Source organism: Grus americana, chromosome 3, assembly GCF_028858705.1.
Source record: "Grus americana isolate bGruAme1 chromosome 3, bGruAme1.mat, whole genome shotgun sequence".
Classification (NCBI taxonomy): domain Eukaryota; kingdom Metazoa; phylum Chordata; class Aves; order Gruiformes; family Gruidae; genus Grus; species Grus americana.
Window position 1 is genome coordinate 10563712 of NC_072854.1, and position 12874 is coordinate 10576585.

A 12874-nucleotide genomic window follows, 5' to 3' on the forward strand; every position below is an offset into this window, starting at 1 on the left:
TGATTAGCCTTGATCTATTAGGCTTGATAGGGTTTTTAAAATCCTTAGTAAAAGAGTTTTACAAGAAAGTATCCATATAAAACATTATTGAGTTGGATTGTCTTTTTCAAGATACCTGCAGAGTAAAGATTTGAAAACATAGGACATGAGATTCATTTCACTTGTTTTAAGTCATCTATATCATTTGCATGTCCACTCGAGGTGCCTCACCTGTGCCTGTCTATTGAGTCGATGGAAAAAAGTGCATTTAGGGTACATTTCATGTGATCTGATTTAGCTGTCTGCTCCCAAGAACTGTGTTTCCCTGTCCATTGACTCTAAAGGGGCTCTAAGGGAAAGTGCCCTGTTGCATGCTGTGAACATCTGCTCTTTTCAGATGTTTTGGGGATAATCGGAGTGATATGAGCACATGGTTACCTGGTAGATCATTAGCCCTAAAGTAACTCATACTCTGTAGGAGACAGCTGATAACTGGATATTTACACAGTCTGATTTGCAGATAAAGCCGTATCTGTCAATGTTGTGAAGAGGTGCATGGTGAGGAAATCTCATACATTTATTGCACTCCTTATGCTATATATGATTTTATAGCAAAAGCAGCAATGCAGGTATAAGAGTCTCTTCTGTTCTCCTTCCTTGTCCCTGACTGCTTGTTTTTGCTCCTGCAGTGCTTCCTTCTGTGTGCCAGTGTCCTGTGGCTATTCTGTAACATCAGCCGAGGAACTGGTCCTGGCTAAAAATGCGTGTTTGGGGGTTTGTTATTTAGTACTAATTTACACCTGTTTCTTGAGCCTGCAAGATGCACAGCCCCATTAAAGTTTGTTTTAGGACAGGAGAAGGGCCAGACATGGGCAGATAAGAGAAGGGGATGTGGAATTGGTTTTTTCCTGCTGTAGTGCTGGCTTATATTATGTAATATTTCCATGCAACTCTCTGCACGAAAGAACCTGATTCATCCCAAGGTGCTCAACTGGCCTGTTGTCATCTAACATTTTGCTTAAGAAAAAGTAGACAAAATCATCTTGTCTATAAAGAGGAGAAACTGCCTTCCTACTGTGGCCCACCTGCTTGTTGAGATTGTCCATTCCCATGTCTGCTCTCTCTAGGAGGATTTTCAGCACTTAGCTGCTCTTCTCAAGTGAAATGAACCTTTCTGATTTCTTCTGTGGTCAGACCTCTTGACATTTTATTCTTCATGAAGAAGAAAACTGGTGTAGTCTGATGGGAATAACATTTATCTCATCAGATACATTTTTTCAGCTGACTAAGTCTGATATATCATGTATTTTGGTGTGTGAGAGTAATTTAAAACCATGAGCTGGGAGGTTGGAGGATGGATGCTTTGCATCGATTCATTCCAATGAGTCTTTTCTATATGTATTACAGGAAGGAACAGACGGATTCACCTGTCCTAACTTATCTTTCTGTAAATTGGATATTTTAATCTGAGTCTGTCCCTGCTTTTATGGTCAGTGGGGAGAACGGGAATGAGGTGATTCATCCTCTGGAAATGCCTCTCTTCTTTGACCGTAAAGGGAAAGCATTCTACATTTTAGATAGCTGGGGTGGGGGGCTTCAACTCCAGGCTAAAATGCTTAAGGCTCAGTTGCATACAACTCACTGTCTATACCACTGGAGGTGCCTTGGGATTTTCAACCTAGCCTTCAGGAGGTTGCGGGTCTCCCATAGGTCCTGTGTGATATTTGCCTGCCCCACACAAGCTCCTTGGATACCCCAAAGCATCTCAGATGGCATGAGATGCCTGTCTTTAGGCAGAATGGTCTCTCTATGATTAGATGTCTACATTTGCTGCAGATTTCTAAGCTCCCATGCCCTATATCAAATTTGTATAGCAAGGGGCAGTGACTGTGTGCGTGTTTTGTATGTGAGCAGGGTGGGAGAGGGGACTTATTTTTGCTGCTGTTGAAATTATCAAATCTGAGAGGTTGGAGGAAGGAGCCAATGTCACACTGCTGAGATGACAGGTAGGTTACAGAAGATGGGTAGGCGTGGTAGGATTTTCATTGGCTCTGGATATGTTAATCCAATTTTGGCTGCCTCAGGAGCCAGGTCGGTGTTTTGAGACTCTTTGTCTTTCTTCTTCTTCCTCCTTCTTCCCCTCTTTCTCTCCCTGAAGTATTAGCTAAATTGATTTTCCTTGTCTAGCTGTTCTTCCACCCGCTCCCAGCTGAAGTGACTGCCTTCCACACTCTCAGGCCCTAGGTGGCAGCAGCGAAACTGGCTTTGAGCAACTGCATGCAGCGATGTGATTGAGCAGCATTTATTGCTCGAATAGCCTCTCTGTATCTCATGGAAAAAGATGGTGAGCAGGACGCAAGCATGCTCTAAGCTAGCTGTGACCATGCTGGATCGAGATATTTGGCCAGGACCAAAACCAGATGAACATAAAAAAAAGATTTCAGATCTGACCTGTGGAGTTCCTAGCCTTTACTGTGGGTCTAAACAATCCAGAGTTCCCTGTTCCCCAGCCTTAATGACACTATGCAAAATCAGTATCATAATGTTTCTAACTGAAATGTTTCTGAAACATAAACAGAAAAAGAAACTCACTTGTGTGGTGACTTTCAGATCTAAATTCTTAAAAACTGGAGGGATTTTTTTTAATTTAAAAAATGCCATTTGTAAAATAGCGCAAATGGGTTGTAGAACTGCTTAACCTTGAGGTTATATTTGATACTTGAAGGAAAACTCAGCTGCATGTCTTTCAAAAGTCAGAATCCTCTTGCCCTGTTGAAACAGTGAAATTGTTTTTATCTTTGGTATTGCATCAGAGATACTGCTGCAAAAGGATGATATAATTATTGCCTGTAGATCTGCAATTTTCTGTGAGAAAAAGAAAAGGCTTTATTTATCTTAAAGGCATTTCTTCTAGAAACATCTTGCCTTTTTTAGCAATTAACTTCTCTCTTCCTAGCCTTATTAAAAGTTCACCCAGTCTATAGTGCTTTCTCTTTCTCCCAGTGCCCAGTTTGCTTCTTTTTTACAAGTTACATTTGTTAGTCAGGTTCTTTCTTTTTCAAAGCTGAGCAAATAACTACCAGTGTTTGATAGGCACAGCACATTTTTGGGAGAAATTTACTGTAGAACTATCTTCTTCTCATAAAATGAAGGAGTGTAAGTACGTGGGTGTGTATTCATCTATGTTTTCATCATTGCCTGCTTGCATATGTTGTCCTTCTTTCTGTGGCCCTCAAAATCTGTGCGTTGGGGGTGCTATTTCCTGACCATACAGGTGTGTTGTGAAGATAAATTCCTTCACATTATAACCTCTGTGATGTGAGACAGGGGAAAAAAAGTCCCTGCTCAGTGTATCAATAGGTTCAGGAGCTATTAAGTATTCATGTTGATTAAACCGAAATAGTAGAGTGCTTGCTCTTCTGCTGGGCAAAACAGGTGGGGAGAACAGCATGTGGTCATGTAATTAAAATCCACCATAATGTGTACCCATGAGGTCACCAAGCAACATTAATTCTGGTATGGCTTGAATTGGGAGTCTGCAACTGAAAGCTTGGTTTGTGCTGTCTATGAGAAGGGATGCTTTTGATTCCTGAATCCAAAGCTGGTGGTTGTATAAAGGACAATGCTGCTGTACCTCCATTTTGTGATAGTGTTAAGAAGTGGGCTTTGTAAAAAGAAAGTCACAGTAGCTATAAGTATTTCATGAAATACTATAAAACCAAGAGTGCTCTTCACTAGTGTGCGTTGGCTGGCCAAAGAGCTTGAGGTAGCTCTGAGATCTCCATTTCGTTTAAATCCTTGCGGTAAATATAAAGCACACAAAGACACATTTGAGGTCAGAAATGGGGCATTAAAAGAAGCCGAGGGAGAGGAGGCATTAAATCCCATTATTACTGAGTGGGATCAAAATCTCGTACGCACATTGGAGAGTCCCAGGCTCGTACCCTACAGGCATTCCGGTGTGAGTACTTTCATGCAAGAGGTTCTCCTGAAGAAGGGGGCAAGGCACATGTGTGAGATTTGAGGCATTAGCAGCAAACTTCAGGCTTTCCCTTTGAACTTCCTGGTGGTTTTCTTAACCTTCTAGCTATATTTGATCATATTCAACTTACTTATTTGTTCCTGGTGCAAAAAATATTCAAACCCGTCCCTGTCTCTTTCAGTTCTATGTTGATTGTTAATTGTTACAAGCAAATAGGGTCTTGACCTGGCAAATATGCACATGCTTTGCCATATTTGCATGATTAACTCTTTTGAAGTGAAGTAGATTGAGCCTTTGATATTGTGACTTGACAGAACTCCTTGAAGTGCATACACTCAGACTGACTTACAGGTGGTGGGGGTTTAGCTCCACGGTATTCACAGAGTTCAGTTAGAGGCATGGAGGGGGAGAGGATAATTGGAAGATCAAGACCTAGAGGAATTACAGGCAGCAGAAGAAAAATATTTTAATATTAATAAAATAGGACTTTGTTTACTTAATAGGAATGATAAAATGATTTTTAGAGGAGCATTTATTTTTTATCCTGATATTTTACGCCACACATAGGATTCATCAACTCTTTTCATAGGGTTGTGAATGGTAACCAGGAAAAGCAAGATTTAATTTTGTTACATGCTGATATGCCTTTCTCCTGGAAAATTGTCAGAGGATGTCAGATTGAAAGGGTCCAAAATTGTCATGGCAGAGCAGTGCTTCCTGACTGGCAAGGTGTGAGAATGCTCTGGGTGACACGTGGGACTCAACCTGAGAAAATACACTCTGAGACCTGGCCAGCACTGTGTAAGGCCCCTGCAGTGCAGCTGTGCTGCTGCTTTGACACAGGGAGAGCCAAATGTACGCTTGCAGCCCAGAAAGCCAACCATGTACTGGGCCGCATCACAAGAAGCATGACCAGCAGGTCGAGGGAGGTGATCCTGCCCCTCTACTCCGCTCTTGTGAGACCCTACCTGGAGTACTGCGTCCAGCTCTGGGGGCCCCAGTAGAAGAAGGACATGGAGCTGTTGGAGTAAGTCCAGAGGAGGCCATGAAGGTGATCGGAGGGCTGGAGCACCTCTCGTATGGAGACAAGCTGTGAGAGTTGGGAGTTGTTCAGCCTGGAGAAGAGAAGGCTGCGGGGAGACCTTAGAGCAGCCTTCCAGTACCTAAAGGGGCCTACAGGAAAGCTGGAAAGGGACTGTTTACAAGGGCATGGAGTGATAGGATGAGAGGTAACGGCTTTAAACTAGAAGAGGGTAGATTTAGATTATATATAAGGAAGAAATTTTTTACTGTGAGGGTGGTGAGGCACTGGAACAGGTTGCCCAGAGAAGTTGTGGATGCCCCATCCCTGGAAGTGTTCAAGGCCAGGTTGGATGGGGCTTTGGGCAACGTGGTCTAGTGGAGGGTGTCCCTGCCCATGGCAGGGGAGTTGGACTAGATGATCTTCAAAGGTCCCTTCCAACCCAGAACATTTTGTGATTCTGTGATTCTAAATGCATCAGTCTGAGGTTGTTTGATTCGGCCAGTCTTATTGCTGCATTTCCAGCACCAAAACCAAGGTAAAGATGGCAGTAGTGTTGACTGAAGATGTAGAGGAGCCAGCAACAGCCAGGGTTTGAGGTGGAGGGACAGCAGGCGAAGAGCCTCAGCTGGCAGGGTCTTGCAGGGGCCAGTGTTGGGCTTAGGTAAGTAGGGAATGGTTTAGGCTGGAGGTTTAAGATCTTTCCTGTGTGGCAGGTTATCCCAGCAGAGGGCATCCCCACACTGTTGGATGTTGGCTTGCATGGTGTGCTGCAGGCTTTTGGGTAGCATATTAGTATGCTTTGGATATAGCGTTATCACACTTTGTATGCTGTGTCGCGTGTTATGGTTGGTGTTGTTGTTCAAAGCCCACGCAGATTCACAAAGGCTCAATTAGCGATAGGATGCGAGGGTGTGCATTTACTTTAGGTTCAATGGTGTAATTAGACATAAATTGAGATTTATGAATAATTTACAGAGTTTGATAGAGGAGGAATGAAAATTAAGTAGGGACAGATAAGTTTGTATGTCTCAGTTCAGTTTTTGAGTATTTTAAAGCTGTTTTGGCATAGTCTTGTTGGTTGGGTGCTGTCATGTAATGCTTTCAGCCACTAATTTGTTATTATTGAAATTAATTAGATGTTAAACATTTTTCACAAATCAGACTTGATTTTTTCTTTCTGGGTGGAGGGTAACATTGTTTATTCATTTGAAAAAGTACCAGTGAATTCCTCACTGCCCTTACATTTGTGCTTACAGAGTATTTTTGGGAGGGGCTCTGGTTTTGTACCCTGTTCACAGTGCTACGGGGACCTAGCAAACTAGAAATGTACAGCAATTCAGAAATTCCAGAACTGCTTTCCTCTCTCTTTTTGGGGTATCTTTCAAAGGGAAGATTGTCTTATTCTGGGAACATCTCTTTATTGCTATCACTTTAGTGCTTGACTGCTGAATTGCATGTCAGACCCTGCATGCAGGGCACATTGTTGCTTACACTGACTTCTGTTCCTTACAGGAGACAAGTCTAAAATTCTTGGTTTTCATTCCTCTGTCAACTCAGGTTTGTTTTTGTGCTTCAGATCTTTTGTATGGAGCTGCTTGCCTTTTATGACTGGACCCTGAACCCATAGTGAACATTGTACAGATGAAATGCAAATATTTTTCAAATCAGCTAGCTTGGTTGATAATTACTGCAAAAAGCAGGGAAGCATGAAAGCTAAGGAAGTTATTGCTCTTTATGCCTACATCTAATTCAGTGAACTAGTCAAGGTGCATCTGTTAGTGTCAGGACCTGTTCTCTGGCGTGGAGGGCAGCTAGCACAGTCTGGCTGCATCCATACTCTGAAACTTTCTTACCATCTGCAATGGGCATTGTTACCCAGACTGGCTACTGAGTGGTCTCTGCACCAGGCTGTCTTGAACTGAAAAGTTATCTGGGGGAGTGCTGGCTGCCCAGACTCGAAACTGCTGGACATTGTCAGGTTGCAGTAGACACTATAAAGTTCCTAATAGACACTCTCAAATTCCAGGGCCTGGGAATATGCCTGGATACTGTTTAGTTTGCTAGTACAGATGCAGTTTATGGATTCTGGGTTAATCTATAACTCATTTCCCTTCTACTTCTGTGCTTTTTGTTTGGTTGAATTTCTTTTATCACTGTGTTGGTGGAAGAACTCTGCCTTCTTCCATCCCAAGATGTGGCGCTTGAGTCTCTCCATCTTTTATGTTGCAGTATTAATTAGAATTCACTCCACTAGAATTCACCAACATGTGTGCCCTGGTTTTGGCTGGGATAGAGTTAATTTTCTTCCTAGCAGCTGGTATAGTGCTGTGTTTTGGATTTAGTATGAAAATAATGTTGATAACACACTGATGTTTAGTTGTTGCTAAGCAGTGTTTACAAAAGTCAAGGACTTTGCAGCTTCCCAGCCCTGCCAGCGAGGAGGTGTGAGCCTTCTGCAGGAGGTGCACAAGAAGCTGGGAGGGGGCACAGCCAGGACAGGTGACCCAAACTGGCTGAAAGGATATTCCATACCATATGATGTCACACTCAGTATATAAGCTGGGAGAAGTTGGCCAGGGAGGGCCGCAACTCAGGAACTAGCTTGGAATTGGGTGGTGAGCAATTATGCTTTGCATCACTTGTTTTGTATATTCTTCTTCTTCTTCTTCTTCTTCTTCTTCTTTATTATTATTATTATTATTATTATTATTATTATTATTCCCTTCCTGTTGTTTTAAACTTTATCTCAACCAACAAGTTTTACTTTATTTTTTTTTATTCTCTCCCCCATCCCACTGGTGGTGGGGGAGTGAGTGAACAGCTACGTAGTTGTTTTAGCTGCCTGCTGGGTTAAACCACAACAGCGTGTTACAGGAAGATAAGAACTGGACCTTAGCAGAGGATCTGTCCCATATGCACTCCACTAGCGCTAGTTTTTTGGGGGTGGTTTTTTTAATCTAACTTTGTATTCGTTGAAGCACGTTAATAGATTAGGGGCCATGGAGGGCCATGACGAATATATTGTCTATATAATACCACAGTCACAGAGCATGACAGTCACTCTCCATTATGCCAGTAACATCAGTCAGAGATAGTGTTTTGTTTGTGTGTGGGTTTTGTGTGTTGATTTTTTAAGGTATTGAATTCAACACTTAATGTGGCATAGAAGCCACCCCATTTCTCACCAGTGTTTCCATAGTTATTGCTTTCCTTGTAATATCTTGGGCCTTATTTCTCCTCAGGCTTCGTGTCTTTGTCTGCAGAAGGAATGACTCCATTCACTGCTGGCATCTTCTCCCTATATAAGAACCTGTAGGCCATGGCCAAGTTGTTGGTTTTTATTTTCTTGTGGATAAACTGAATAGTTGGGGTCAGCTGAGGGCTTTGCCCTTTGGTTTCTGTATTAGGTGCTCTGCAGGGCCAGTTCTTTAGGCCTCGACAGCCAGAAGGGCACTGAAACCCACCATGGCCAAGAAATGGGTCTTCTGGCTTAATGGTGGAAAGATTCAGGCCCCTTTCTCCATCAGATACCTACCTGGCTGGGCTTCTCTTCCCTGTCGTCTCTCAGAGCTGGGCATCTTACAGCTTATTTTTAGTAGACAAGGATTTTTGCTGTCAGAGAAGAGTATCTGGTACAGTGACCTTCCCAGTATTTCATTAGTTGATGAGTCAGACAAATGGATGCTGGGTATCTGGCAATGAACCTCAGTTCCATTAGGGAGTGGATTTTAATAACAGAATTAGAAGACCAGCAACAATGCTTGGGGATTCACCGTGTAGATAACAGGCTTTTACTAGGCTATATGTAAAGCTCCTTGGTAATGCATGTTTTTCCACTTGAGTTTCCAGGGTTAATGTTTCACAGCACTTAAACTGATGTTTGTTGCTCATGTCTCCCCTGTAAAGAAACTTAACCAGGCAGCATGTTTCATTGCAGGTTTCCAAGAAGTACAGTGAGATAGAGGAGCTCTACCAGAGACTGGCGGCACGGTATCCACAGGCTTCTCTTCCACTCTTGCCAAGAAAAGTTCTTTTCGTGGGGGAATCTGACATCTGCGAACGAAGAGCTATGTTCAATGATATAATGAAATTCATCTCAAAAAATGAGGATCTAGCAACGAGTCCTGAGTTACTGGAATTTTTAGGTAACTAAAAGATGTGAGTGTCCTCTCTCCCATGAATGTGCTTGATAAAAGCATTCTTAAGTTCTTGACTCATGGAGTCAAAAACTAGAAAATGCCAGAGTAAAGGCTATCACTGCAAATATCTTCTTGTGCATCTACAGTGCTGCAGAGTCATGTGTGATAGTGTTTTCCCCTCTTCTCAGTGGACACATACCTCATTTAGAAGTGTTGATACCACAGTGCTCACTTTGAAGGTACTATCCCACTGTCTCTGATTTCCCTAGGCATATACCTAAGCTGTGATTCAGAACCCCTAAGTTTGGAAAGCTAAATAATCATATATTGTCAGTGGCAAGATGGACCCTATAGAGACAGTGCTCTACCTTAGTGAACAACTGTTCCGTGTTTTGTCTGGTTTTCATTCCTAATAAAATTTCTGGGCCTTGCTGAAGAGCATCCCAAAGAAAATTATTGACCCTGAGAAAGATCTGAATAAAAGCCAGATGCTTTGTTAGTTAAACCCATTCATGGGCCTTTTTCCTTTTTCTTTTTTTTTTCTTTTAATTTTCTTTAGTCTCATGTCCAGCTCTTGCTGCCTCTTCCAGTGATTCGTATAGTTCTTTCTTATGTTCCTTGGGCATAGCAGGGAGTCATTGAATGAATGAAACAGATGGGCTCTCTGCTCTTAATTCATCTGGGAGCTACTGAGCAGGGAATACTCCAGCCTGGTGCTGTGCAGGATTCTCAGTGTAGCGTTAGTTTTAAAGAAGTGAAGTTGCAAGGTGCTAGCATGTCACTGCGTGTGAACAGCTGATTTTGCAAAAGTGTCAAGTGTGGACAGATTAGAAGTTCTGTGAGACTGGCAGCTTTCTAAAGTCAAGGGGAGCAAAACTGCATAATATTTGGCAAAATTCTTTTGCTAATAAGGTTTTGGATTTTTTTTTTCTCCCCTGGCAGTGTTCTCTTGAAAGTAGGCCCCTTGCACAGAGAATTCAGAATTCATGTTGATTGACCTTTGCATGCTGATTAACCTAACCATGGTGTAGATGCCTACAGCTGAATTAGTCTAGACTGTCTTTATACTGTGGACAGATTGGGTGCAAGTAATGTGACCTGTTCATCGAAATCTGCCTTAGAATAATATAAGTATCGTCCTACCAAACCAGGCAGAATTCAGTACATACCCTGCAGATCCTCAAGCTAGTTGTGTACACTTTCCTTATAGATGCTGGAGACATAGTCAATATATTCAGGGATGTTTAGGGAGAATCAACATGGTAAAACACAGATGACTGTGGGGATAAGATAATTAGCATCCTAACATCCCCTGCCTACCCTGACCATCACTCTCTTGCCTATAAGGGCAGCATAAGACCACTTGCTCAGTGTAGACACCCACATTTAGTCAGTGAAGCCTGCCCTGGGTGATTTGGCTGATGCAGGCATGAAAAACTGGGTGAGATGAGTCTCCCATGCCATGTTACTTTAACACTCAAAAGAATGAAACCATTAATTTTATCTATTGTGGTTTTCACTGGCCTACTTTTAGTTAGTCTCGTTATTTTAAATTGCTTTCCTGAACATCCAGAGACTCCACAGCAAGGAATAGTTCTCTCCTCATTCTCCTGGGCTTTGCGTATGACAAGTATAGTGAGAAGACTTGGTCAAAGCGCATGTTTCAGTTTGCTGAATTTGCATACGGAAGGGAGTTAGAACTTCAGGCTTTGGCTTTGAGTGTAAATTGAAGAGCTTCTGTGGACACTCTTTTTCATGCTGTCCAATGCTCTAATTTTAGCCCAAATGAATTAAATCAGTAACAAAAAGTTGACTTTATCTCAACTAGCTATATGAAAGTTAGCTACCTATATCTACACAGAGTATTTACAGCCTCTCTGTAGCCAGTGGAGAGAAACAGGCACTTCAGAGGGAAATTCCTTCTTGGACAACTTTGTCTGGATGGGATGAATCACCATGTGGAAATTCTATTGTCTCCATTGACTATAGAAGGAACATAAATAAGCAGATCAGACATGCACTGCTATGTCCCAGATAAAGTTCATTTCCTCTGTCCTTCTCAACTACTTTAAATCAGTAAACAGATCAGACACATAGTGACGCATCAGTGGATAGAAGGGACAGTCAGGAATGTTGAAAGAGTTTCACAAAAGCTGATCATGTCCTTTATTCCCCAAAAAAACCCGTCAGGAACAGGTGCAAGGTATTAAATAAAACATGGTTGTTATCCTGTGTACTCAGTTTCGCATCCTTTATTGTATTTTGCAGGAACAAAATCTATTAGTGCCATTGACTTCAAGGGTATAAACATTCCTGATGACAAGGAGAGAGAAGATGAAGAAAGTGAGGCATTGGATTTTTTCAAAGAGGAGAAGACACCTGACTTAATCTCACAGCTTTCATCAGTGGAAAATGCCGAAAAAGGGGACAAAAAGGAAGAGGAAGAGGAGGAAGAAATTTTAGACCCTCTCGGTATAATCAGGTATGGCTGGTCGTACCTTTGTTATTTAGTTTTTAGCATAGTTTTCTAAACAAATAAGTCTGTTCTATGTCACTATCCCCTCATCCCAACATTTTGTAATATCAAGCACTTTCAACTCCATTTCACAGAGCAGGAGAGACCTCTGATACCGTGTTCCTATCCGGTTCATGAAGGAGGTGCCTCAGTAGAGGAAAGAGGCTTTGTAGTGCCTCTTCAGAGTATCCAAGTGAGAGAGGGACATTGTGAATGCCTTGATAACAGTGTCAGCTACAGCAGGTACTTTCCGGGACACTGCAGGGTCCCACCACAAAACATAAAGCCACCAGGCTCCATTGAATGTGTTGCACTGGAGTACACTGGTGTTTACAGTGTCTGGTACTGCTTCTGAGCTGACTTGTGTCTACAAAGAGATAAAGTTATAGCATTGTAAAGACCAGAAGAGCCAACGTTTCAATCATCATGTTCACAAACAAGCTTTTCTTTTCTTCTTCCTTTATCTAAAGGTGTTACATGCTAAATGCTGCTATGGCGTAAGCAACAACAGCTTCAGAAACAGAATAACTGAATCAAAGCTTGCTGAAGTTAGGGTCTGGATTTGCTTACCTGTCCAGTAATTTTCAGACAGTTATTTTCTTCACTTCAAGGTGGAATTTTTCACTTAATTCCCAAAAGCATTTCTAACTACTGAAGCCTGGAAGCAAATTTAGTTTCTCAGTGGCTGGGATCATGAATAGTGACTACATTTTTAGGGTGTCTCAGGCTTTGGATGCCCAAGTAGCAAAGGCTTAGCTGTTCTTGATCTGCGGTAAGCGCTGACTGACTCAACTGAATTGTTTCAGCCACCCACAGTCATCAGCCACTACTGAATGTTCTTTGTCTTGGACCCAGACAGTGCTTTCAAAATGCTTCTTCATAGCAATAGGCAGTAACTGATAGTAACAAGCCAGAGCCCCCTCTTGGTGTTTCCCAATTTCCTTGAATCATTTCCAAGGGGATCATTCACTCCAGGCTCTAAGCCGGAGTCTCCTACACTAAGTTGGGTCAACTACAATGATTAATACTGGAAGTGCCGTTTGGACTTTCCTCCTGCTATTATAATTGTATGTAATTGTTGATGTCCAGATATGTTCCTTTTTACTTGAAGTATTTAGTCCTTTACGTATCACCAGAAAACTTTAAATATTATTATTTTGACAAAGCATGTGCTTAATTACTCAGCATCAAAATTATTCTTTTGTTGAAGAAGAGTTTAAAAAAGTTAAATAACT

At 42.0% G+C, this 12874-nt stretch overlaps 1 protein-coding gene across 1 annotated transcript in view; it reads left to right on the top strand.

The window, feature by feature from the left end:
- The window catches only part of HS1BP3 (HCLS1 binding protein 3), a 53735-nt gene that overhangs the window by 6275 nt on the left and 34586 nt on the right, over positions 1 to 12874 (top strand). Inside the window, exons 3-4 of the mRNA XM_054822017.1 lie at positions 8923 to 9130; positions 11393 to 11606. Coding sequence (XP_054677992.1) covers positions 8923 to 9130; positions 11393 to 11606 — 422 coding nt within the window. The remainder of the gene's footprint in view (positions 1 to 8922; positions 9131 to 11392; positions 11607 to 12874) is intronic.